A 27243-nucleotide genomic window follows, 5' to 3' on the forward strand; every position below is an offset into this window, starting at 1 on the left:
AACATTTTTTTATCAAGCGACTTGAAATTTCGCACACAAATATTAGATGCCAGTACAAAACGAGCAATGAAAACCAAATTGGCGTATGTCTAACAGAATTTGATTGTTTGCCGAAAACGCATGTTAAAAACCATGGTGGCTAAAGTTCGGCGAAATGAACTAAATTTGACAGTTGTCCGCCTGTGATTTCAACACTTTTATATCAAGCGACTTAAAATTTTGCACACAAATATAAGATGCCAGTACAAAACGAGCAATGAAAACCAAATTGGCGTATGTCCTATAGAATTTGATTGTTTACCGAAAACGCATGTTTGAAACCATGGTGACTAAGGTTCGTCGAAATGAACTAAATTTGACAATTGTCCGCCTGTGATTTTAACATTTTTACATCAAGTGACTCGAAATTTTGCACACAAATATAAGATGCCAGTACAAAACGAACAATGAAAACCTAATAGGCGTATGTCTTATAGAATTTGATTGTTTGCCGAAAACGCATGTTTGAAACCATGGTGGCTAAGGTACGGCGAAATGAACTAAATTTGACAGTTGTGGGCCTGTGATTTCGACATTTTTATATCAAGCGACTTGAAATTTTGCACACAAATATTAGATGCCAGTACAAAACGAGCAATGGAAACCAAATTGGCGTATGTCTTATAGAATTTGATTGTTTGCCGAAAACGCATGTTAAAAACCATGGTGGCTAAAGTTCGGCGAAATGAACTAAATTTGACAGTTGTCCGCCTGTGATTTCAACATTTTTATATCAAGCGACTCAAAATTTTGCACACAAATGTAAGATGCCAGTACAAAACGAGCAATGAAAACCAAATTGGCGTATGTCCTATAGAATTTGATTGTTTGCCGAAAACGCATGTTTGAAACCATGGTGGCTAAGGTTCGGCGAAATGAACTAAATTTGACAGTTGTCCGCCTGTGATTTTAACATTTTTACATCAAGTGACTCGAAATTTTGCACACAAATATAAGATGCCAGTACAAAACGAGCAATGAAAACCAAATTGGCGTATGTCCTAAAAAATTTGATTGTTTGCCGAAAACGCATGTTTGAAACCATGGTGGCTAAGGTTCGGCGAAATGAACTAAATTTGACAGTTGTCCGCCTGTGATTTCGACATTTTTGTATCAGGCGACTTGAAATTTCGCACACAAATATTAGATGCCAGTACAAAACGAGCAATGAAAACCAAATTGGCGTATGTCTTACATAATTTGATTGTTTGCCGAAAACGCATGTTAAAAACCATGGTGGCTAAAGTTCGGCGAAATGAACTAAATTTGACAGTTGTCCGCCCGTGATTTCAACATTTTTTTATCAAGCGACTTGAAATTTCGCACACAAATATTAGATGCCAGTACAAAACGAGCAATGAAAACCAAATTGGCGTATGTCCAACAGAATTTGATTGTTTGCCGAAAACGCATGTTAAAAACCATGGTGGCTAAAGTTCGGCGAAATGAACTAAATTTGACAGTTGTCCGCCTGTGATTTCAACACTTTTATATCAAGCGACTTAAAATTTTGCACACAAATATAAGATGCCAGTACAAAACGAGCAATGAAAACCAAATTGGCGTATGTCCTATAGAATTTGATTGTTTACCGAAAACGCATGTTTGAAACCATGGTGGCTAAGGTTCGGCGAAATGAACTAAATTTGACAATTGTCCGCCTGTGATTTTAACATTTTTACATCAAGTGACTCGAAATTTTGCACACAAATATAAGATGCCAGTACAAAACGAACAATGAAAACCTAATAGGCGTATGTCTTATAGAATTTGATTGTTTGCCGAAAACGCATGTTTGAAACCATGGTGGCTAAGGTACGGCGAAATGAACTAAATTTGACAGTTGTGGGCCTGTGATTTCGACATTTTTATATCAAGCGACTTGAAATTTTGCACACAAATATTAGATGCCAGTACAAAACGAGCAATGGAAACCAAATTGGCGTATGTCTTATAGAATTTGATTGTTTGCCGAAAACGCATGTTAAAAACCATGGTGGCTAAAGTTCGGCGAAATGAACTAAATTTGACAGTTGTCCGCCTGTGATTTCAACATTTTTATATCAAGCGACTCAAAATTTTGCACACAAATGTAAGATGCCAGTACAAAACGAGCAATGAAAACCAAATTGGCGTATGTCCTATAGAATTTGATTGTTTGCCGAAAACGCATGTTTGAAACCATGGTGGCTAAGGTTCGGCGAAATGAACTAAATTTGACAGTTGTCCGCCTGTGATTTTAACATTTTTACATCAAGTGACTCGAAACTTTGCACACAAATATAAGATGCCAGTACAAAACGAGCAATGAAAACCAAATTGGCGTATGTCCTATAGAATTTGATTGTTTGCCGAAAACGCATGTTTGAAACCATGGTGGCTAAGGTACGGCGAAATGAACTAAATTTGACAGTTGTCCGCCTGTGATTTCGACATTTTTGTATCAGGCGACTTGAAATTTCGCACACAAATATTAGATGCCAGTACAAAACGAGCAATGAAAACCAAATTGGCGTATGTCTTACATAATTTGATTGTTTGCCGAAAACGCATGTTAAAAACCATGGTGGCTAAAGTTCGGCGAAATGAACTAAATTTGACAGTTGTCCGCCCGTGATTTCAACATTTTTTTATCAAGCGACTTGAAATTTCGCACACAAATATTAGATGCCAGTACAAAACGAGCAATGAAAACCAAATTGGCGTATGTCCAACAGAATTTGATTGTTTGCCGAAAACGCATGTTAAAAACCATGGTGGCTAAAGTTCGGCGAAATGAACTAAATTTGACAGTTGTCCGCCTGTGATTTCAACACTTTTATATCAAGCGACTTAAAATTTTGCACACAAATATAAGATGCCAGTACAAAACGAGCAATGAAAACCAAATTGGCGTATGTCCTATAGAATTTGATTGTTTACCGAAAACGCATGTTTGAAACCATGGTGACTAAGGTTCGGCGAAATGAACTAAATTTGACAATTGTCCGCCTGTGATTTTAACATTTTTACATCAAGTGACTCGAAATTTTGCACACAAATATAAGATGCCAGTACAAAACGAACAATGAAAACCTAATAGGCGTATGTCTTATAGAATTTGATTGTTTGCCGAAAACGCATGTTTGAAACCATGGTGGCTAAGGTACGGCGAAATGAACTAAATTTGACAGTTGTGGGCCTGTGATTTCGACATTTTTATATCAAGCGACTTGAAATTTTGCACACAAATATTAGATGCCAGTACAAAACGAGCAATGGAAACCAAATTGGCGTATGTCTTATAGAATTTGATTGTTTGCCGAAAACGCATGTTTGAAACCATGGTGGCTAAGGTACGGCGAAATGAACTAAATTTGACAGTTGTGGGCCTGTGATTCCGACATTTTTACATCAAGTGACTCGAAATTTTGCACACAAATATTAGATGCCAGTACAAAACGGGCAATGAAAACCAAATTGGCGTATGTCCTACAGAATTTGATTGTTTGCCGAAAACGCATGTTGAAAACCATGGTGGCTAAAGTTCGGCGAAATGAACTAAATTTGACAGTTGTCCGCCTGTGATTTCAACATTTTTATATCAAGCGACTCAAAATTTTGCACACAAATGTAAGATGCCAGTACAAAACGAGCAATGAAAACCAAATTGACGTATGTCCTACAGAATTTGATTGTTTGCCGAAAACGCATGTTTGAAACCATGGTGGCTAAGGTTCGGCGAAATGAACTAAATTTGACAGTTGTCCGCCTGTGATTTTAACATTTTTACATCAAGTGACTCGAAATTTTGCACACAAATATAAGATGCCAGTACAAAACGAGCAATGAAAACCAAATTGGCGTATGTCCTATAGAATTTGATTGTTTGCCGAAAACGCATGTTTGAAACCATGGTGGCTAAGGTATATACGGCGAAATGAACTAAATTTGACAGTTGTCCGCCTGTGATTTCGACATTTTTGTATCAGGCGACTTGAAATTTCGCACACAAATATTAGATGCCAGTACAAAACGAGCAATGAAAACCAAATTGGCGTATGTCCTACAGAATTTGATTGTTTGCCGAAAACGCATGTTAAAAACCATGGTGGCTAAAGTTCGGCGAAATGAACTAAATTTGACAGTTGTCCGCCCGTGATTTCAACATTTTTATATCAAGCGACTTGAAATTTCGCACACAAATATTACATGCCAGTACAAAACGAGCAATGAAAATCAAATTGGCGTATGTCCAACAGAATTTGATTGTTTGCCGAAAACGCATGTTAGTTCGGCGAAATGAACTAAATTTGACAGTTGTCCGCCTGTGATTTCAACATTTTTACATAAAGCGACTCGAAATTTTGCACACAAATATAACATGCCAGTACAAAACGAGCAATGAAAACCAAATTGGCGTATGTCCTTTAGAATTTTATTCGTAAACAAAAACGTATGTTTGAAACTATGGTGGCTGAGGTTCGGCGAAATGAACTAAATTTGACAGTTGTCCGCCTGTGATTTCAACATTTTTATATCAAGCGACTTAAAATTTTGCACACAAATAAAAGATGTCAGTACAAAACGAACAATGAAAACCAAATTGGCGTTTGTCTTATAGAATTTGATTGTTTGCCGAAAACGCATGTTTGAAACCATGGTGGCTAAGGTACGTCGAAATGAACTAAATTTGACAGTTGTCCGCCTGTGATTTCGACATTTTTATATCAAGCGACTCAAAATTTTGCACACAAATATTAGATGCCAGTACAAAACGAGCAATGGAAACCAAATTGGCGTATGTCCTATAGAATTTGATTGTTTGCCGAAAAGGCATGTTTGAAACCATGGTGGCTAAGGTTCGGCGAAATGAACTAAATTTGACAGTTGTCCGCCTGTGATTTCAACATTTTTATATCAAGCGACTTGAAATTTTGCATACAAATATAAGATGTCAGTACAAAACGAGCAATGAAAACCAAATTGGCGTATGTCCTATAGAATTTGATTGTTTGCCGAAAAGACATGTTTGAAACCATGGTGGCTAAGGTTCGGCGAAATGAACTAAATTTGACAGTAGTCCGCCTGTGATTTCAACATTTTTATATCAAGCGACTTGAAATTTTGCACACAAATATTAGATGCCAGCACAAAACAAGCAGTGACAACCAAATTGGTGTATGTCCTATAGAATTTGATTGTTTGCCGAAAACGCATGTTTACAAACATTGTGGCTAAGGTTCGGCGAAATGAACTAAATTTGACAGTTGTCCGCCTGTGATTTCAACATTTTTACATCAAGCGATTTGAAATTTTGCACACAAATATAAGATGCCAGTACAAAACGAGCAGTGAAAACCAAATTGGTGTAGGCTGTGTTACAGGTCCGTAACAAAATTTTGTTCCTGATAACACTTTCCGTGACAAGATTTTGCTCCAACAAATACTTTTTCTAACAAAATTTTATTCCAACCAACACTTTTTCGTAACAAAATTTTGTTACAGCTATCGCTTTTTGTGAGCTAAATTTATTTAAGACCGATGAATTTTGCAACTTAAAGTATGCTCCTAGCTAACACTTCGTGTAACAAAATTTTTTTCCAGTTAACACATTTCCGCAACAAATTTTATTACAGCTATCGCTTTATGTGAGCTAAATTTATTTAAATGCGATTATTTTGGCAACTTAAAGTATGCTCCTAGCTAACATTTCGTGTAACAAAATTTTGTTCCTGCTAACACTTTTTGTAACAAAATTTTGTTCCAGCTAACAGTTTTCCGTAACAAAATATTCTTACAGCTGTCGCTTTTTGTGAGCTAAATTTATTTAAAACCAATCATTTTGGCAACTTAAAGTATGCTCTTAGCCAACATTTCGAGTAACAAAATTTTGTACCAAGTAACACTTTTCGTAACAAAATTTTGTACCAACTAACTCTTTTCGTAACGAAATTTTGTTCCAGCTAACGCTTTTCGTAACGATATTTTGTTCAAGCTAAGTTTTCCGTAAAAAAATTTTCTTTCTGCTGTGGCTTTTTGTGAGCTAAATTTATTTAAAACCGATCATTTTGGCAACTTAAAGTATGCTCTTAGCCAACATTTCGAGTAACAATATTTTGTTCCAACTAACAGTTTTCCGTAACGAAATTTTGTTCCAACTAACGCTTTTCGTAACGAAATTTTGTACCAACTAACGCTTTTCGTAACAAAATTTTCTTACTGCTGTGGCTTTTTGTGAGCTAAATTTATTTAAAACCGATCATTTTGGCAACTTAAAGTATGCTCTTAGCCAATATTTCGCGAAACAAAATTTTGTACCAACTAACGCTTTTCGTAACAAAATTTTGTTCCAGCTAACACTTTTCGTAACGAAATTTTGTTCCAACTAACGCTTTTCGTAACGAAATTTTGTTCTAGCTAACACTTTTTGTAACGAAATTTTGTTCCAACTAACGCTTTTCGTAACGAAATTTTGTTCCAACTGTCGCTATTTGTGAGCTAAATTTATTTAAAACCGATCATTTTGGCAACTCAAAGTATGCTCTTTGCCAACATTTCGAGTAACAAAATTTTGTACCAACTAACGCTTTTCGTAACAAAATTTTGTTCCAACTAACGCTTTTCGTAACGAAATTTTGTTCCAGCTAACACTTTTCGTAACGAAATTTTGTTCCAACTAACGCTTTTCGTATCGAAATTTTGTTCTAGCTAACACTTTTTGTAACGAAATTTTGTTCCAACTAACGCTTTTCGTAACGAAATTTTGTTCCAACTAACGCTTTTCGTAACGAAATTTTGTTCCAATTATCACTTTTTGTAACAAAATTTTGTTCCAGCCAACAGTTTTCCGTAACAAAATTTTCTTTCAGCTGTCGCTATTTGTGAGCTAAACTTATTTAAAACCGATCATTTTGGCAACTCAAAGTATGCTCTTAGCCAACATTTCGAGTAACAAAATTTTGTTCCAGCTAACGCTTTTAGTAACGAAATTTTGTTCCAGCTAACGGATTTCGTAACGAAATTTTGTTCCAGCTAACACTTTTCGTAACGAAATTTTGTTCCAGCTAACGGATTTCGTAACGAAATTTTGTTCCAGCTAACACTTTTCGTAACGAAATTTTGTTCCAACTAACGCTTTTCGTAACGAAATTTTGTTCTAGCTAACACTTTTTGTAACGAAATTTTGTTCCAACTAACGCTTTTCGTAACGAAATTTTGTTCCAGCTAACAGTTTTCCGTAACAAAATTTTCTTACAGCTCTCGCTTTTTGTGAGCTAAATTTGTTTAAAACCGATCATTTTGGCAACTCAAAGTATGCTCTTAGCCAACATTTCGAGTAACAAAATTTTGTACCAACTAACACTTTTCGTAACAAATTTTGTACCAACTAACGCTTTTCGTAACGAAATTTTGTTCCAGCTAACAGTTTTCGTAACGAAATTTTGTTCCAGCTAACGCTTTTCGTAACGAAATTTTGTTCCAGCTAACAGTTTTCGTAACGAAATTTTGTTCCAATTAACACTTTTCGTAACAAAATTTTGTTCCAGCTAACAGTTTTCGTAACGAAATTTTGTTCCAGCTAACGCTTTTCGTAACGAAATTTTGTTCCAATTAACACTTTTCGTAACAAAATTTTGTTCCAGTTAACAGTTTTCCGTAACAAAATTTTCTTACAGCTGTCGCTTTTTGTGAGCTAAATTTATTCAAAACCGATCATTTTGGCAACTTAAAGTATGCTCTTAGCCAATATTTCGAGTAACAAAATTTTGTTCCAACTAACAGTTTTCCGTAACAAGACTTTGTTTCAACTAACGCTTTTCGTAACGAAATTTTGTACCAACCAACGCTTTTCGTAACGAAATTTTGTTCCAGCTAACGCTTTTCGTAACGAAATTTTGTACCAACCAACGCTTTTCGTAACGAAATTTTGTTCCAGCTAACGCTTTTCGTAACGAAATTTTGTTCCAGCTAACGCTTTTCGTAACGAAATTTTGTTCCAACTAACGCTTTTCGTAACGAAATTTTGTACCAACTAACGCTTTTCGTAACGAAATTTTGTTCCAGCTAACACTTTTTGTAACAAAATTTTGTTCCAGCTGACAGTTTTCCGTAACAAAATTTTCTTACAGCTGTCGCTTTTTGTGAGCTAAATTTATTCAAAAACCGATCATTTTGGCAACTTAAAGTATGCTCTTAGCCAACATTTCGAGTAACAAAATTTTGTTCCAACTATCAGTTTTCCGTAACAAGACTTTGTTCCAACTAACGCTTTTCGTAACGAAATTTTGTACCAACTAACGCTTTTCGTAACGAAATTTTGTTCCAGCTAACACTTTTCGTGACGAAATTTGGGTGCAACTAACGCATTTCGTGACGAAATTTTATTCCAGCTAACACTTTTTGTAACGAAATTTTGTTCCAATTAACACTTTTCGTAACGAAATTTTGTTCCAGCTAACACTTGTAACAAAATTTTGTTCCGGCTAACAGTTTTCCATAACCAAATTTTCTTACAACCGCCGGTTTTTGTGAGCTAAATTTATTTAAAACCGATCATTTTGGCAACTTGAAGTATGCTCCTAGCCAACATTTCGAGTAACAAAATTTTGTACCAACTAACGCTTTTCGTAACGAAATTTTGTTCCAACTAACGCATTTCGTAATAAAATTTTGTTCCAGTTAACACTTTTCGTAACGAAATTTTGTTGCAACTAACGCATTTCGTGATGAAATTGGGTTCCAGCTAACACTTTTTGTAACGAAATTTTGTTCCAATTAACACTTTTCGTAACAAAATTTTCTTGCAGCTGTCCCTTTTTGTGAGCTAAATTTATTTAAAACCGATGATTTTGGCAACTTAAAGTATGCTCCTACTTATAACACTTGGTGTAACAAAATTTTGTTCTAGCTAACACTTTTCGTAACAAAGTTTTCTGATAACTATCGCTTTTTGTGAGCTAATGTTAAAAACCGATGATTGTTGCAACTTAAAGTAGCCTATGCTCCTAGCCAACATCTCGATTAACAAAATTTTGTTCCAACTAACACTTTTCGTTACAAAATCTTGTTCCCAGTAACATTTTTGTGACGTATTTTCTTCCAATTAACAGTTTTGTATCAAAATTGTGTTACAGCTAACGCTTTTGGTAACGAGATCTAATTGGTATGGTTTCAGCATCTATGTACGAATTTAACATTCAAAATCTTGAAAATATATTAAAAAAAATTCTCTCTGTCGCCATCTAATGAAAAAAAAATATGGTAACAAAATTTTTTGTTACAGCCAATTTAACGATATTTTTCTGTTCAAAAAATTTTGTTACGACATACCAGAAATTTTTGTAACTTGTAACAAAATTCGGAACAAAATTTTTGTTCCGAAACGAAATTGTTCAATTTGGAACGAAATTTTGTTACTCGGAACGGTTTTGCTAACGGTATTTCAGAGTAAATGGAAAAATGCATTATGAACCATTACCAGAGAACTGTCTGGCTTTTCGCTCTTTATTTCTCTCGCCAGCGCTTGACCAATCATTTCTGCCCGCGTTTGCCACGCAAGCATGATCGCTCGGGCATATTAAAACGAGTAAAATTGCAAAATAATTACAAATACATTATAAAAGGTGTGTGTGAAAATAAACAAAGAAAATCATGTGAGTTAAAGTGAAGCGAAAATACTAAAAGAAATCAAGCGTGCGAAAACAAAACGAACAAAGACGTTTACATTATTACGTCGCAGATTGAATGAATTGATGGTTTGACGGCGGTGCGTGGAATGTGAACTGAGTTACTAAACACATAGTTAGATATTATGCAGACTACCACAAATGCCGCAAATATTACTGATTGATGTCAAAATTGTTTAACTAACTTTGGGTATTTCACGGCAAACTTTATTTTGCAGAAAAGCCCCAATTTGCAGCCATGTTAGAAAGGAGTGATATTTCCAGTCAATTAGATCAACAAGATGTTGATCGCGTATTTTTCGCCCTATCTTTTGATTCGGACACAATTCAAGGAGATGTTTCAACGATATTTTTTAGCTCAATAACTGAGGTAAAGGTGTTTTGTTTGAGTTTAGCTTATAGCGTAGAAACAAAGTGATTGGAATAACAAACGTTTAGACATGTTGTTGCAAGTTGTCAAAATGTACATAACAGACTCGTCGTGAAGGGGAACAGATTTTGCAGAGTTTGCTCTCGGCAGGTTACAAAGACCTTGGAATCAAAAGTACAAATGATTTTCTAAAAGTATCGCCTGTTGTCGCATCAAACCAGAAAGCAGGTCGACTTATTCTCACGACAAAGAGGTAGGTTGACAAAAGAATGCAGAAAACATATTGGAACAAGGATTAGAGTTTTTTTATTAGTTCTGTGGTTTTTATCATTGCCTACTAGCTTGTCCAACTATCACCTGCAAAAAATGGTTCCTATAGTTCTAATAATATCAAAGACCCGACCGAATATTTCTTTTGATTTTTCAGATTAATTTTCATCAATCCACAAGATTGCAAGTATATGGTATGGCTCAATGAAATTCAGGAGTTAAAAACTGTTTCAAAAAGAAAAAAGATAAGTCTCAAAATTATCATCAAAGGAGATGGTAAGGGCTATTTTCATCTCCTTGCAATATTTACAAGCTTACCGAGAGACCAGGTGAAGTGATTCAGCTAAACAAATAACATTCAGAAAAAATCGAGGCCATTTACGCAAGTCTGTAATCCTGTAATTTGAGCTCTCAAATTTGGATCCGATATCGATCAAAAACGAATTCGCTTACTAAGTGCATGCGATATGCGAACCGCAATCGAATGACGATAATTGGGTTCGGTGTGGATGTTTGCGTTCGGTGTTGATATTTAGATTTGGTGTCGTTTTTTGAGTTTATATCATACAGTCATTCAGACGTATGCGCAACATCTTACGTATTTTAGTTCTTCAAACTTGTGACGGTGAATAACAGTATCACCAGACCAAAACCTTTTAAATTAACGTAGAATTCAAATATTTTGCTGAATCACATTTTCATTTCTCCAACTTGTGGAAGGAAGTTGGTCGAAATTTAACATCTACTTCATTTTACAACCATGTAGTTTCAAAGTTGCAATCTTTTAGTGATTTTAAAGGGTCTTGGACTGTACCACATAGGTACCTTTTTCCAAACCCAAGTAAGTAGACTTGAATCGTTTAGTATTAACTGATTTACGGTACGGCCACAACCTCAATACCTCGCAGTAACCTACACACATAGTAACTGGTTTACTACAAACTGCGGCCCTGCATTCTTACAACAGACACCATACAACAAAAGAGAATATTGGGAGGTTTGTTTAAGTCGCCTATTTGCAGTACGGGGATACTGTAGTGGCTGAAAAGAATTATTACATACTAGGGTCCGATATTATCCTTAACAATGCTAATAAAAATGACTGTTTTGCAGACCAAGTCGTTTAAACTGGAAACAAGCCCATAAAAACGTATTGTTTGTTTTACAAAAAATAGTTGTTTGTTTATACAATAACCAAACTCCAATTGCAATCCAGTCGCCATTCTAAATGTATTCCTAAAGTGTGCAATGAATTGAGTGTTGAGCTTTTTTATTACGTTCACCCCTACTCAAGTGCCCACCATGCCCATTACAACCTTTTGACATTTGGTGGCCACTAAATAGCTCATATTTAAATTTCTATTAGCATAGCGGACATCAAGTAGCTGTTTTATTTATATACTTGTTTAGCAAAAAAAAAGTTGGAAGTTGGTCTACAGCTGCAGTGTGAGTTGTGGAGAAGGCTCATCACTGAAATGAAAGCAGGCATGCAAGTTTCAATAGGTTAGACATGTTTTTCTTGCAGTCAAAGTTCAATTGATGTATTAGCATAATCAGTACGAATTTGTTGAAACTTTTTCTGTGCAGTTAGCGATTGTAACCACAAACATTTTAGATCGAAAGAAATACAACGATGCTCTAAATGCTGCTGCGAAAAACGTAAAATTTGCAAATGCAGTGTATCAAGCGTATCCAAAAGACATGGATACAGGTATAATATATAATAAAGATTGTTATTTCATTCAAGCAACAGGTTTACCTGAAATGGTTGTGTAGTTAATGATTTTTGCAAAGAAAGCCTCTTTGTAGGTTTAAAAATTTGGCAAAGTTTCCTCAAAAAACGTAGAACATATAGTCTTTCAAAATTATTTTGTACACGTTCTTTTTTACTCAGGAAATAACGCAGCGTTGAAATTGGTTGACAACTTGTGTGAAATTTCAAATTTCGAGCAAACTAAGAAAGAAAATTTACAGTCACAAAACAAGGCAAGTATTTTGTTAATGTTTCTTGTGTGCAACATGTTACTGCCTGGTTTCATTTTCCAGTTGTTGAAAGCTGTTATTGATACGTCCCCTAAGGAATTGGAAAAAAGTGGCATTTGTAAGATTATATACCAGCCATCAGGTAAAATTACGAAGTCTCATTTTAAAAATAAAATTAAAATGTTAGGAAAGTCGGTGTAATAAAACAATGTTCTTTCTCTATTAAAAGGTACAGGCGACACAAGCTATTTGTGGGTTGCATTAAGTGCTGGTAAAGTACGACTGGTGAGCCCTGGTACATGGGAACTATATAATAGACCTATTCAGGATTTTAAAGATCAGTCCACATTGGTTTGTAAAGATATAAAATTTATGACAATTTACTCAATCTAAAGCTACTTCTTATATTGTAAAGAGAACAATTTGCTTTCTTCCTAATGGTGAAATTTGGGTCGGAACTGACGACAATAGTATTTACGTCATCAGTACTGAAACTTTACAAAGAAGCCGAATTCTTCGCGAACTCTCTGCCCCTGTTGTCTCTGTATTTACATGTGGAACGTTAGTTAGTTTGCAATATCATTTCAAACTAAATATATTAAAAAATATTTGTTTTGCTGGGGGACAGAAAAGTGTTGAGCGCCTCCAGCGATGGTCAAGTTATAATATGGAACAAAGAATTGACAAAGTGTGAAACAAACATTCAAGTTGTCACATCACCGAATATTTTCATATCAGCTGAAAGTGTGAACGATGGCATTATATGTTGCTGTAAGTAACTTGTGTATAAAAATTTAAAATTGTTTTAGTTGAGACTCTCACCAACAAACGCCAATAGCATAAACTTGGAGTGACCAGGAACGTGAGTTTAAAACTGACATAATTTTCCAATCTTTTGCCTTAATTTTTGAACAAAAAGTAAATTGCTTTTCAAACCCATTGAGTTAAAATCCTAGTTTGTCTGTAGGTTATGCGTATTGTGCGAAAAAAAATGTAGAAAAGCTCACAATTCCCAACGACATTTGGGACACATTAAAAACCATAAATATAATAGTATAATACTAAGGGCGGGAAATAAGGGAGTTGCCTTCTGCCAAAATACACCTTTTGTGAGAAGTCTCATAGTTGCAGTGCAATGTTGACTAAAAGTTGGTTTTCATTGTTTTTACCAAAACCACTTTCAAGTCATTTTTTTCTTTTCTAAAATTAATGTAATGTAACTTACTTTACTTAATATAATCTTAAATAAATGTGTAGGCACTAAAGTTTCAATCGACTTAGTTTCGCTAGCTGGTGAAGTATGCCAGCGGTTGATAATGGGCAAAAAGGGAAAGGAGCTCTCTGAAAAAAATGAAATTACTTGTTGTATGTTCACAAAAAATGAGCAGGTAGATGCAAAGACTAGAAAGAAGGCAGATGGCAAAACAATTACATCTATTAAATTCCGTGTGTGCAATTTTTTTCGAGGTTTGGGCTGGCGACAAACATGGTGTCTTGTACATTTGGAAAGAATTGGACGTAGATAACCTCCAGGAAATTCCCTCTTCCTCATTGGGAGATCATCGCAATAGAAAGCCCAGTTTTAATCTGGAGTTATTTGAGGGTGATCATGATGCCATCACATGTATTACCGAATGCAATCACGCAGTATGTTCATCTCTGTTTTCCAAATCTCGATCAATGTTTTTGCAACATGATGTAAAGTTATGTAAAAAAAACATTGCATTTGCATATTGACCAATCATTCCTGGTGGCTGTAATATTCGTTTTTCATGTGAGCGACATCTTTAGCAATTGGGCAAATGCTTTTCATACACCTATAATACGCACAAGTCAGCTTATATTAATCCCTTACAATGTCTAGTTCTAATTTGTTTAAGTGTGTAAACCTTTTGCAGATATGGGTTGGAAATGCTGCTGGGAGTATAGCGGTATTTAACAACAGCAATCATGATATAGAATATGTTTTTAAAGCTCACGACACAAGAGTAACTTCATTGTGTGCAGTACGAAACAGGTAAGGAAACCATTCAGAATACAACTTGGTTTAAAGTTCCGCTTTCTTCTATATATAAAGTGGTTTTATTAGATATGTTGTGAGTGGTTCGTCTAGCGATGGAGTAATACATGTATGGGGTTCTCCACGACGAAGCAGCCGGAAAAAAGCTTTCAGAGAGCGCAGTGTGTTTTGAATTAGGTGTTTGATACCATTTTGTCTATCAAAAATTTCCTGGAAGCTTTCAAACATCCACATTCTGTTGTCTTGCCCTCCTTGCAATAATTTTGTAGTGCTATGCATAAAAACATTTTTATTTTGCTTTTAAACATGCCATGCTCTGAGCTGATTTTATTGAAATCTAAGTAGCCTAATTGATATTTTGCGATCATGACGTAGGCAAGTAACGATCTGTAGTAGGATATTATTGTGTAATTTCTTGCAATTAAAATATTTCACAAATAAATAAGCGCATCTTTGTGGTACAGAATATACAATTGTGTGAACTGTGAATGGTCGAAGTTAATCAACCATTAAGCACAGGGTGTCGATGTATGCCTTTTTCGCCATTCCAAGTGTTCGACACGCGACGCCACAGTTCGACACGGGCGGCGTGAATAAATGTTAAGTTACCTGTATGCGGTACTACGAACAGAACAACGCTATTGTTATCTACAAAAGTCCATAAATTGAATTACTGTAATAACTTAATTTAGCCTAACATATCGGTAACGACAATCTTGCAACATTCACGCCAACGATTCTCCTATTAACATTTCAAACCGCAAACAATTATTTGGGGGTAAATTTGTATTTCAAGTCATTATCGAACAACAGCATTTAGCTGAAAGGTTACGTAGTGTTGAAAACTCAATGGCATCATCGTTTTGGATCCCCACCCAAATTAAATTTGACTGTTTAGATTGCTAAATAAACGCAACCGCAATAAATTTTTGGACAAAATCCATGTAAAAACCAACCAACACTTGCTTTAACGTTCAGTGAATAAGCGCGTTAAACTAACCATTGTTTACAAACATGGAGCATTGTTGCCAAACACGTGGCATTGTTACCGAACATGTTGCATTGTTACGAAACTAGTACCATTTTTCGTTCAATCGGACCTTAAAAGAGACATAGCAGCCTACAACTTGCAAAAGTAATTATTTTTTCGTTACTTCAACGTGAATTCTAAACTTATGTAAGTACAAGCATCATGTAATTGAAATAAACCTGGCGGTTCTCATGCGTTAGTTACCAGATACGACATTTTTACTATTTGACACGCACGACATTTATTCTCAAGATGTTCGACACGAAATAAAAAAATCAACGCCCTCATAAAGCGCAGTCCTATACCATACGTCACGGTTTAGCTGTGACTATCCCGGTTTAAACAATTTGTCGTCTGCGTTAAACTCGGTTGAAAAAGGGACAAATCTTAAAATTATGGGCGACATAGCATCCTTGGTTTTAATTATAAAGTTAAGAAAGTGAGCTGTTTGCTCTTTATGGAATTGTGGCGCAGTAAGTCTGCAAATAAAAGCAAATTTTATGAAAAACGTCCAATACAAATTACAAGTTGGCAATTGTTGACAAGTTCGTCGATCAATTTTTTTTCAATTTTTTGCTTGGTTGAAGCGATTTGCTGTTGTTGTGACTAATTAGGCTCACTTACATTTCCAATCAAATTTAACATAGGTCGTGGTCATGTCTTAAATCTATTACTTTCCTTGTTGTAGCCCATGTGCTAAAAAGAAGTCGTATAAACGGAATTATTTTTCAGAAAGTTGTCTGTTCACCTCATAAAGTTTCACAAAAGAAAATTTCAAGCCAACAAATATACGAGTGAAGCCAGCAGGTTTAAGTTGGACGAATGTAAATTAAAATACAGGCGATTTGGTCAACCAGATTTATACACGTTAATAATACATCACACGATTACAATTGAAACTGCAAACTATGTACACATTACATTTATATTTTTTGTAAATTAAGGACTGATACAATTTTTTCACGTCAATATGAGCAAATTCTGTCTAACGTAAACGCAAAAACCTTAATGAAATATTCCAAACTTCTATATATACTCTAAGTGGTCAGGCCTCTAATCAGTTTATTATTAGTTAACATACTTAAAAGTTATAACAACAAACAAACATTTTGCTATAGAGACTGAACTTCACATTGGCATAAAATTAGGAAGAGTTAAAATCACTTGTTCCTATGGGGGTAATAATATTAAGCGAGATTTTAGGGTCGAAACAGTGCCCTTGTATATAATTCACTTGTTGTCCATGCTTAATTTTGAATTCAAGTTAACAATTATGACCTTTGTAATTAAATCATGACATAAAAGACAAAAATATTAACAAAGTTTTTACAAAACCCAGCATTTTATGCAGTCCTTTGCGTGGCTATTGCATCGGTTGTCACAATAAACTCATTTAAGTAATTTCACTCTTATTTTAAGAAATACGCACTGATGAACGATCATTAAGTTTATTTAAATTAGAATAATTTGATTTGAAAGAAAACACTACAAACCTACACACTTTAAATTACGAACTTATACAAAAGCAAACAATAAGTTTTTAACAACACTTTCCCCCCTTTCCGCTCGAGTTTCGTCGTTCATTTCCAAGCTGTATACCCCCTTCTGTTGTGTTCTCTTCACGTCCTCCCCGTTGCTACAAATAAATTGTGATTATTCAAGAAATAAAACAAACTCATGCTGTTGTATCCAAGTATACTTGTATTATGTTTTCAACAACTGTCTTGAAGGCTTTCTGTACGTTCTTTCCGGATTTGGCACTTGTTTCCAAAAAATGCATTTCATTTTTTCTTGCATACTAACAAAATAATCAACTTTTTGTTTTTAAAATGCAGCTGTACTTTGTTTCCTACATAAGGGATATCAAGAAATATTCACGAAGTTTGTAAAACGCGCACTATACTCTTACTTAGAATGGTGCAAATTGCAGAACTGCTTGCAACCTTGTCACCACAACTTAACAATTCAAGGGCTGATGAACTTCACTATATAGTGTAGCATGTAATTGCTCACCTGGATTCCTTCTCTTTCTGTAACCTTGCGCTTACTCTCTAGATCAATCTTGTTTCCAATCAGCATACATTGTCGTGATGATCCACAAAACTAAATAGCAGACAACCTCAAAAATTAAATGTCCAAAACACTGAATACAGACCATGAAGGTTAATTGCCTAATACACGAATATGGTATAGTGGTAGTCAAAAATATTCTCGAAAACTACAAAGATCCTATTTGGATGTTTTACATTTAAAATTTCAATATTACAAAAGCTTTGAAAAATATCCAACCAGTAGTACAACGATATTTTATAAGTCACGTCACACTTAACTCTTTTGACGTCATCCAACCATTTCTGTACACCCAGGAATGATTCCTTTTCTGTGATGTCGTAAAGTAACAAAACACCATCACTATCTCTATAAAACCCTCGGGTAATTGCCTGATGCCTTTCACCACCAGCTGTGTCCCTATTGTAACAAAACAAAGTAATTTATTTTTGAATTGCAAAGGAAATAATCCTCTCAAAAAGCTTGTGGTCAAAACATTTAAAGAAATAAATAGGAAATGGTTTTGCAACATCATAACTACAACGACGAGGCACAGGCATAAGCGTTTTTATGGCTGTGGTGCTTTATGTCATTAAATGTATTTATTTGATTGTACGTTTAAATATTTACATTCCTGTGTTATATGTCTTGTTGTTTTTCCTAGACAGAATTTATGTATCCACAGAAACTGATATTAAGCTATCAAATTTCTTATAAGTTGACAACGTAACTGTGTGAGTTATATTGCATAAAGGTAAAATTTAAATTTAACTCACCAAATTTGAGCCCTCACAATTTGTCCATTAATGTCCATGTCTTTTGTAACAAAGTCAATGCCTAAAATTTGAACATGTATCAATCTTGACGAAATCAAACGAGAAACAAAAGAAACAGGAATAAACCAATTTACAATTGGTAACAAGACATGTTTGCTGAGTCAATATGATTTTGCAGGATTTCCAAGTAAACAAACCTTAATGTAAAATATTATCTTCCTATAAGAACTTAATACCACAATATAGGTGTCAAAAAGCACGGAAACGTTTTGCTTCCGAAGTCAATAAAATCAGTCAGCAACATTAATATATTTCGCTTAAATAAGCATCGTTGGTGTCTAAAAAAACTGCAGAAAAAGGGTTTAAAATTTAGACAAGGTTTACCATGACCTCTGATGCACACATATACTTCACAAAACCACGCATTTGAATCCATTTGGGTTTGAAACGTATAGTTGCACAAAGTTCACATAGTATTAAGTATTAATCATTGTTTTGTATGGTTCATCACACCAACCTCAGGTCACTTTTAGTCTATATTATCTACTAAAGCTATCCGCTTGAGATATCTTCATCAGCTGCAATTGGATTCTAACAACAGCCTTGATTTGCTGCAGTTGAAGGCTCGAGTTTTCCCCAAACAATTGACTGCTCCCATTACAAGCGAGGTAAGAACTTGGTTAGAGCATCAGCGCCACCAAGACACACAGCGGCCAAACGACAAAATTACTTGCGCCTTTCTGTTCCAGGGCCTGACTGCGGCACATTTAGAAGGAAAGACAACACACACACACACACAAAGCTACATGCTGTCATATAGGCGACCTCTCCCTCTCTACAAGACATGCTGCTGTCACCAGACCATTAAAACAAATGCAAACTAAACTGAGCAAAATCAAGATTTGCCAATACCATTTGTCATGTAAAGTTAGGAGTTGTTATATATCTCGTCATGTGCTACATATGCTAAGAACAATACGATGGACAAACAAAGAATCGATTTGCCACTAAATTTTATTCCTCGAAGCGCAGCGACTGAACCGTGATTTTACATCACTTTAAAGGCCGTGTGCAGGCGTGTTTTTGAAACATTCACTTCTTGATGAAAGGTACCTAATTTGAGCTTGCGGAAATAAACGTTTCCATGCTGATTATGTCATAAAATATAACACATGGAAATCTTTACAGCGACTGTAAAAGAAAGGGGATTGATTCCCGGAATTAATTACAAACAATTTAAGAATTGCAATAATATATTTTGTGCAAACCATTGTTTCACAAACAAACTTACAACAATATTTAAGGCAACTTCTTTTCGCTTTAAATTGACACAAAAAACTCACCTATAGTAACTCCATACTCGCCCCTAAACACACCATCTGCAAATTGTCGCATCACAGACGTTTTTCCAACTTTGGGATCACCAATAATAATCAGTTTATATGACGTCATCACCTAATTCTGTTTGTTGCCTGTAACATTAATCCCAAAACATGATGACCCAATTGGTTTTGATTAAATGGCCACGCAATTTTAACAAACACAATATCTTTTCTCGACCCTGCTTGGTAACGCACTGACTATCAGCCACAATGAAAAAGATTAATCATTAATTCACTTTGCAATAAATTGTTAACCTTGTTTCGACATAGTTTGTGTGATTGGTTAGTGACTGTTTGCGCACATACGGTTAATATTCACCAACAGTTTACAAACTGGTTATGAGTAAACACCGAAATCGTTTGAATTTCATTTTCAATCGGAGGTAGCCGTTGATACTTTATGTCATTAAATCTTAGGAGACAATAAAGTTTTTTCTGGATTCAAATGTAAGTGCGTTGAGTTTTGATATTTCCTGTCATTAATTAGGAAATTTCAGTATTAACAGAAAAAGTAACTCTCCGTCAGCCGCTAACTTTGTTCCAAGGTGAAATATTGTAACTTTAACAAAACACACGCGATCTGCTTGGCTGGTTACACATTACCGGGTTCATAAAACTGGTTGTAGCTAGACGTTTATGGAAGAGGAACTCGCAAACGATGTGACAAGCACTTCTCGTAAGAGGCTCACACAAACACACAAAAAAACGATGGAATACATCTTTCAAAAAACTTCTGTTTAAAGTTTCTGCATGAGTGCGTGTAGTTTGCCGAAACTATGTACATTAGTGGTGAACAATATGGAGCCGAAAAAAACAAATTAACTCTATATACTGATTTTTCCGTATTTCTTTGTTGCAAAATATCAACCGCAACATTTTTTGCATATTGTCATCATTCGAGTTTAGCGACAATGATCAAAAAAACGTTGTCATATTTACAGAGGAACACATCTAGAACTATCTGATGAGAATTCGCCATTGATGGTTTTACGTCACTTTGATCTCGGTAAACTTAGCAAGGAGTCTTGCCGGTGTAGATACGAAAAAGGCAAAGGGTTGACATATTGGTCATGAAGTTTTTCGCTTATTTATGTTTATGCACTACTGGATATTAACCACCGCACCGACAGCAAAGAACAGTATCCTTTTATTCTGCGACACAGTTAACGAACTGCGACACGTTTACTAGACAAAAACAAGCACATATTAGCAAACAGTCACACATGTAACATGACAGACGGTATTTAACTCACCAATACAAGATGCACAAAGGACCGACTTCGAATCGCATTCGGTTGCACCAGGTAAATATACGTTATTCAGCCAGTATTCAACCAACTTCAGGCAATTCATAGCAATTCACAACATTGTTGCGAAAATTCTTTATGTGGAAAATTACCCACAGAGAAATTTTATTTGTTTATTCTCGGTTATTGTTAGGCGTGGATTTCACCTCAAAGATGGTAGCTGTTGGTGACAAATAGTGAAAGTTCAAATTTGGTGAGTTTTCATTGCATTAGTAAAATACATCTTTCATTGCCAATTGCGCAGCATACAGTTTAACCACTACGAATATACAGCAGATCTCTGTGAAAGGGTATATGTAATGTGTTTTAGTTTGGTCATGCCAATAATATGTCCATGGAAAATATTAAACTGCGAATGGGAGCGTGTTACCATTAGCATAAGTGACGTGACAACTGACTTAATCGCGTTCGATCAACTCATAATATTCATTCAAAACTGATTCCCTGCAACAAAATTATTTAACGTAACAGCGTTTAGATCGATCAACTCATAATATTCAAAACTGATACGTTTGTATCACGTAAATCTGGAACCAAACAGAAGTAAACCTACACCTTTAGTAAAGAAAGAAACAAAACATAAGAGAAGAATTTTATAAAATTGAATGCAGTGCAACTTATTTTACTTAATAAATACTTAAAATAAATGTGTAGGCACCAAAGTTTCAATCGACTTAGTTTCGCTAACTGGTGAAGTATGTCAACGGTTGATGCTCGGCAGAAAAGTGAAGGGAGTTCTCTGAAAAATGAAATTACGAATGACTAGGATTCAAATGTTTGTGTAATTTCTTGCAATAAAAATAATATACAAATATAATGAGCAGATCTGGATGGTGCAGAATAAAAAAATCCAAGTTTGAAGTGTGGATGGCCGAAGTTATTTACACATTAAGGTTAAAATAGGAACAAATGTTAAAAATATGGGCGATATAATCCTCTATTTTATATAATTAAGAAAGTGAATTGACTGCTTTAAAATTGCATGTGACGCGGAAAAATAAAACATGTTAATAATTAAACTAAGAGATGTTCATAACTTTAAAACATTTTTGGCGAAAAAGTACCTTGATACGGCGACTGCTTTCTGAGATACAGCTGATCAAAGTCGCACCGCTGCGAACGAAATCGTGCGAAAGCGAGATTATTGTTGCGTGACGTCATAGAAGGCGCTTTGGTCGTGTGAGTGCTTGTTGCAAGCCTCATGCGGAGGAATCGAAAACATTGTAAAACTGATTTAAGCATAACATTGCATTAAACAGGGGACAACAAGTAAACAAGGGCAGCAAACGGATGTTGATGTTAATTTGAGCTGCAGACAGATGGCAGCTGTTTCGACCTATTATGATTATTTAGCTGTGTAATAATAAAACAGTTACTGGGACAGGGTGTTCTTGTTGCTACAGCATTTATAATCGCTAACGTGATACATGAACTTTTAAAAACACGACAGAGACAAACCGTAGTAGTAATATTCACAAATCGAGATCAATCAGTAATAAGAGGATGAAAGAGGATAAATCCTCACAAAGCTCAATCCGCAAAAGGTTGAGGTTAAGGTAGGCCGTCTTCATTAAGAGGATGAGGCTAAGTTGAGCCAAGTGCAATGGGGATGGGCACTTGTCGGGTGTTTTTCTTCGATCCGGCTGGGAGATTTTCACGCAGCTTTTCAAACTGTTGATTGGTTTATGGGGTTATAGTGAAAACACGCGCTGTTTTATTTATGTTTATTTGGTCAGCGGAAGCACCGCACAATGCGTTTCGAGCTGGACTATCAGGTTCGCAAAAGAACCAATTAAAAAGAGAGTAGAGGGTAGATGCATAGCGTGATGAAGACCAAAATGATGGTATGCAACTAAAATATTCATTGCGAAATTCAAGTCAACAAAGTAAACGAGTTAAAACAAGAAACGGTAAGTTGGCAAGTTTACATTAAACTTGTTACTTCAGTTTTTTGTTTTTGTAAATCTCATGCTGTAGTAAAAACTAAACGGACTTGAAACATAACTACAATTTATACGTTGTTTGTTGTTTTGTAGAGCGACAGCGATATTGATCCATTGCTTCGTGACACCCCACGACGATTTGTCATCTTTCCCATTCAATATCATTTCATATGAAGAATGTACAAGTAAACAGAGGCTTCCTTTTGAACAGTGGAAGAGGTACAATACCCTGGCTTGCTTGCAGCAAGATTCCTATGTTAAATTGAGTGTAAAAGGGTGTATTTACTTTTGACAAGATCTTGCACTTACCACCAGATTTGCAAACAAACATTTTCGAACATTACGGGGCACAGCAGGTCCGGAGACAAGAGCGTAACGTCCAAATATAATATTATGGCATATCATAATTATTTCTTGTAGTGTAAATGAGACAAAGCACTTCGCAATATCATTTTGAACACAGTCACATAAAACTGCACTCTCATGTGTGGAGTCAGAGACACTTTTTCGCGATGATTTGACCTTTTTGGTATTTGCAGACTTGGTGTGTACGCACAACCCTCCGCATTATTTCGTTGCTTTTGTCGATTTTGACGTTCATTGAAATTTCCCTTTGCAATCTGGTAGTTATTCCCCCAATGATTGTGCCACACAAAGGTAGAGATGCATCCCAGAAGGGAACGAACTGGGCGATCATCCCTCCCCCTCCCCCCCACTAAAGCATGTTACAAAACTATAAAAGGTGCAGTGCCAGACACAAATTATAGATAGTAATCGGATAGTAATCGCTACATCTTTTTAAGGAGTGTTTTAGTTTTCAAACGTCACCTGGTGGTGCTGGTGTGTCTCACTTACGCTAAAATATCATAAATCGAACCTCAAATAACTTTCATCAATCGAGTAATACACCAAAGATCATTTCAGATTTTGGAAACTATATCTTCTGAAAGGTTTCGCGATGTAAGTGTATGAGGTTGTTTTGTTAGAGGGCCAAAATTAAATGTCTAAACGCCAATTGAACTGGCATTTGAGAAACTGTTATCCATAAATGAATCAAAAATGTTCAAATATTCAAAAAAATGTGTTTCTTTAAAATTCTCGTAAAATTTGCACTTTATTACACTATTAGACATAACACGTCAAATGACTATTTCTTCTGGACTTATCAGTTTCTCACATTCAAATATATTCTCTATAGATGTTGTAACTGTACACTAATCGAGGTTGGCTAAACCTGTTGGCCGCGCCACAGGGCTGTAACTGTTTGTTGAGGTATGTGACAGAAATTGTTGGCCCGAATCATTTTACCAACAGCTGCAGCATTGGCCACAAAACAACATAATTAAGTGGTCCCAGCCGATGAAATTATGATATAGAATGGTTGTACGACAGAGGCGTCGACTAGACAACAAGCTTTTGTAATGCGTCTTAAGCGGATCGCAGACCTAAAAAATTTTGGCTTATAATATTTACTGCCAAAAACTGTAGAGAAAAACCTTATCCCTACATAGAACCCACTGTTAAATAGTTTAAACCCACCAGCCATGAAAGGAAGTCCACAAGCAAAAGAAGTGGAATATCTACTTTGGTAAACATACACTGGTAAAGAAAAACTAGCATTATGCAAATCAAATCGATTGTATTTTGAAGTACTAGCGGATGTAGGAATCCTTTTACAGCAACTAAATTTGATTGTTATTTGTAAAAGATTTTTAACGCATTAAATTGCAAAAGCATTTAATCACCAGGACACAATATTTAATCTCTCATCACTACCGTGACCGATTGCAGACATCCTTGCATTTTAAATTATAATGTTTTTAGTTTTGTAAGAAATCATTGGTTAGTTTTTGGCACTACACATATGTTTTAAAAGTGGAAATATACAGTCTGTGTACAACGCTGCATTCATTGCTCAAAGCTTAACTCTTAACGTCGTAAAAAACACACTGTGAATTTGCAATCGTTTGGTCCTAACACTTATATGTAAAATCCACTGCTACGATCTCTGAAAGCTTGATTCTTTATATCTCGCAAAGGAGCGTTCCATACAAGTATTATTCCATTACTGCTGGACGAACCACTCACAACATATCTATTGATTAAACAGAAAAAAACATGAAATTGTGAATTAGTCTCCTGGAAAAAAACTATTGCCGATATTCTAGGCTGTTGTGAGTATAGTCACTAAAATATTGACACAATAAACTATAATTATGCAGACTACGCAAACTTAAATTTACAGTTGTTTTTCTTACCTGTTTTGTACTGCACACAATGAAGTCACTCTTGATTCGTGAGCTTCACACACAAATTCTAGACCATGGATGCTGTTGTTAAATACAGCTATCATTCCACCAGCATTTCCAACCCATATCTGCATCAAACCTGACCTTACACTTAGCAACACATTTTTGCATTTAACACAACAATCAATTTTTGCGATTGGTATATTCATCAGTGTTTGGCAGTCAAGCTAAGGAGGTTAAGTAATTGCACTGCTTCAAAGTTAGAAAATTCATTAGCAATTAATCTTTTGTTCGCTTATACCACCCGATGTAGCAACGTACAATATTTAATTAGTTGAACATACGGTTCGATTGCATTCGGTAATGCAGGTGATGGCCTTATTACAATCCCCAAATAACTCCAGAGTGAAACTGGGCTTGCTGTTGAGTTGACCCAGAAACGAAAAGGAAGAGTTTTCCTCAAGATCCTCTTCAATCAATGATTCAAGGTTCCAAACGTACAAAACACCATGTTTGTCTCCAGCCCAAATCTAGGTAGAAAATGCGTAAAAATATCATCAACACAGCTTTAAAACTTTTATTGTTTTTTTACGAGTTGATAATATGTTTGAAACAAGGATTACGACAAAAGTGGTTTACATAGACAGAAACGAATAAAATTTAATACTTGCATCTACCTGCTCATCTTTTATGCACATTAAACAAGTGATTTCATTTTCAGAGAACTGCTTCCCTTTTCTGCCCAGCATCAACCGTTGACATACTTCACCAGTTAGCGAAACTAAGTCGATTGAAACATTGGTACCTGGGTAAGTTATAAACCCAGCTTGTTAAATTAGAAATTTGCAATCCCACTACACAACATTTGTAACCGGCGACTTGGCATGTAGAAATAAAGCCTTTATTACTTTAACTTATTGTGCACAAGCTATAAGCACAACTATGACATATGACATGGCTGTTTTACTTGCACTAACGTATTAGTAAACACCTTGTAAGTGAGATATATAATAACAGATTATATCGGACAAAGCAAAATTCAATGCATTTGAAAGATTATCCACATTTTCTTGGGAAGTCGAAGCAAATGATTGGATAATTAGGTCAGGTTAAACTTTACAATCTTGGTCACTCCCTCAGTTTTTATAGAATTACTTACAGCAACATATAATGCCATCGTTCACACTTTCAGCTGATATGAAAATATTCGGTGATGTGACAACTTGAATGTTTGTTTCACACTTCGTCAACTCTTTGTTCCATATTACAATTTGACCATCGCTGGAGGCGCTCAACACTTTTCTGTCCCCGGCAAAAAAAATATTTTTTAAGTTTTTGGTTTGAAATGATATTGCAAACTAACTAACGTTCCACATGTAAATACAGAGACAACTGGGGCCGAATGATCGCAAAGAATTCGGCTTGTTTGTAAAGTTTCAGTACTGAGGACGTAAATACAGTTGTCGTCACTTCCAACCCAAATTTCACCATTAGGAAGAAAGCAAATTGTTCTCTTTACAATATGAGAAGTAGCTTTAGATTGAGTGAATTTTCATAAACTTAATATCTTTACAAACCAATGTGGACTGATCTTTAAAATCCTGAATAGGTCGATTATATAGTTCCCATGTACCAGTGCTCACCAGTCGTACTTTACCAGCACTTAATGCAACCCACAAATAGCTTGTGTCGTCTGCACCTTTTAATAGAGAAAGAACATTGTTTTATTACACCGACTTTCTTAATATTTTGATTTTATTCTTAAAATGAGACTTCGTAATTTTACCTGATGGCTTGTATATAATCTTACAAATGCCACTTTTTTCCAATTCCTTTGGGGACGTTTCGATGACGACTTTCAACATCTGGAAAGGAATAGTATTTGCAGGCAATTATCGTTTGTCAATTAAATATGTAGACTTGCCTTATTGTTTGACAGTAAATTTTCATCCTCATTTTGCTGATAATTAGAAGTTTTACACAACTTGTCAACCCATTGCATTGCTGCGTCTTTTGTCCAAGTACAATATGAAAAGTAGAGTAAAAATAGTATTTAAAATGATGAACATTTTAAAACCAATTTACCTATCAATAACTCGGCTAAATGCAACAGGGTTGTGGAGTGAAATCAAATACCATTGTTGCAAAACAAGATTA

General features: G+C 35.4%; 3 protein-coding genes across 3 annotated transcripts in view; 1 reads left to right on the top strand and 2 right to left on the bottom strand.

Moving 5' to 3' along the window:
• Window positions 1–14706, top strand: part of LOC145907094 (DENN domain-containing protein 3-like) — a 30925-nt gene extending 16219 nt beyond the window's left edge. Inside the window, exons 16-28 of the mRNA XM_082994530.1 lie at window positions 9926–10077; window positions 10182–10330; window positions 10505–10623; window positions 11758–11850; window positions 11963–12058; window positions 12242–12472; window positions 12560–12681; window positions 12746–12891; window positions 12959–13101; window positions 13588–13718; window positions 13798–13977; window positions 14229–14347; window positions 14420–14706. Of these exons, the coding sequence (XP_082850656.1) occupies window positions 9926–10077; window positions 10182–10330; window positions 10505–10623; window positions 11758–11850; window positions 11963–12058; window positions 12242–12472; window positions 12560–12681; window positions 12746–12891; window positions 12959–13101; window positions 13588–13718; window positions 13798–13977; window positions 14229–14347; window positions 14420–14522 (1784 nt within the window). The 3' untranslated portion in view covers window positions 14523–14706. The remainder of the gene's footprint in view (window positions 1–9925; window positions 10078–10181; window positions 10331–10504; window positions 10624–11757; window positions 11851–11962; window positions 12059–12241; window positions 12473–12559; window positions 12682–12745; window positions 12892–12958; window positions 13102–13587; window positions 13719–13797; window positions 13978–14228; window positions 14348–14419) is intronic.
• A 2054-nt stretch (window positions 14707–16760) lies between these two features.
• On the bottom strand, window positions 16761–19676 carry LOC145907501 (ras-related protein Rab-13-like). Its single transcript, XM_082994914.1, has 6 exons — window positions 19549–19676; window positions 18206–18266; window positions 17711–17849; window positions 17394–17483; window positions 17080–17178; window positions 16761–17016 (listed from the first exon to the last, which is right to left on the bottom strand). The coding sequence occupies exons 1-6, from the start codon at window positions 19655–19657 to the stop codon at window positions 16921–16923; spliced, it is 594 nt and encodes a 197-aa protein (XP_082851040.1). The 5' UTR covers window positions 19658–19676; the 3' UTR covers window positions 16761–16920.
• A 5141-nt stretch (window positions 19677–24817) lies between these two features.
• On the bottom strand, window positions 24818–26951 carry LOC145907096 (DENN domain-containing protein 3-like). The gene is made up of 8 exons (XM_082994531.1): window positions 26873–26951; window positions 26664–26785; window positions 26454–26599; window positions 26246–26388; window positions 25764–25891; window positions 25431–25616; window positions 25096–25214; window positions 24818–24932 (listed from the first exon to the last, which is right to left on the bottom strand). The coding sequence occupies exons 1-8, from the start codon at window positions 26949–26951 to the stop codon at window positions 24818–24820; spliced, it is 1038 nt and encodes a 345-aa protein (XP_082850657.1).
• Window positions 26952–27243: the final 292 nt, after the last annotated feature.

Source organism: Ascidia mentula, chromosome 6, assembly GCF_947561715.1.
Source record: "Ascidia mentula chromosome 6, kaAscMent1.1, whole genome shotgun sequence".
NCBI lineage: Eukaryota > Metazoa > Chordata > Ascidiacea > Phlebobranchia > Ascidiidae > Ascidia > Ascidia mentula.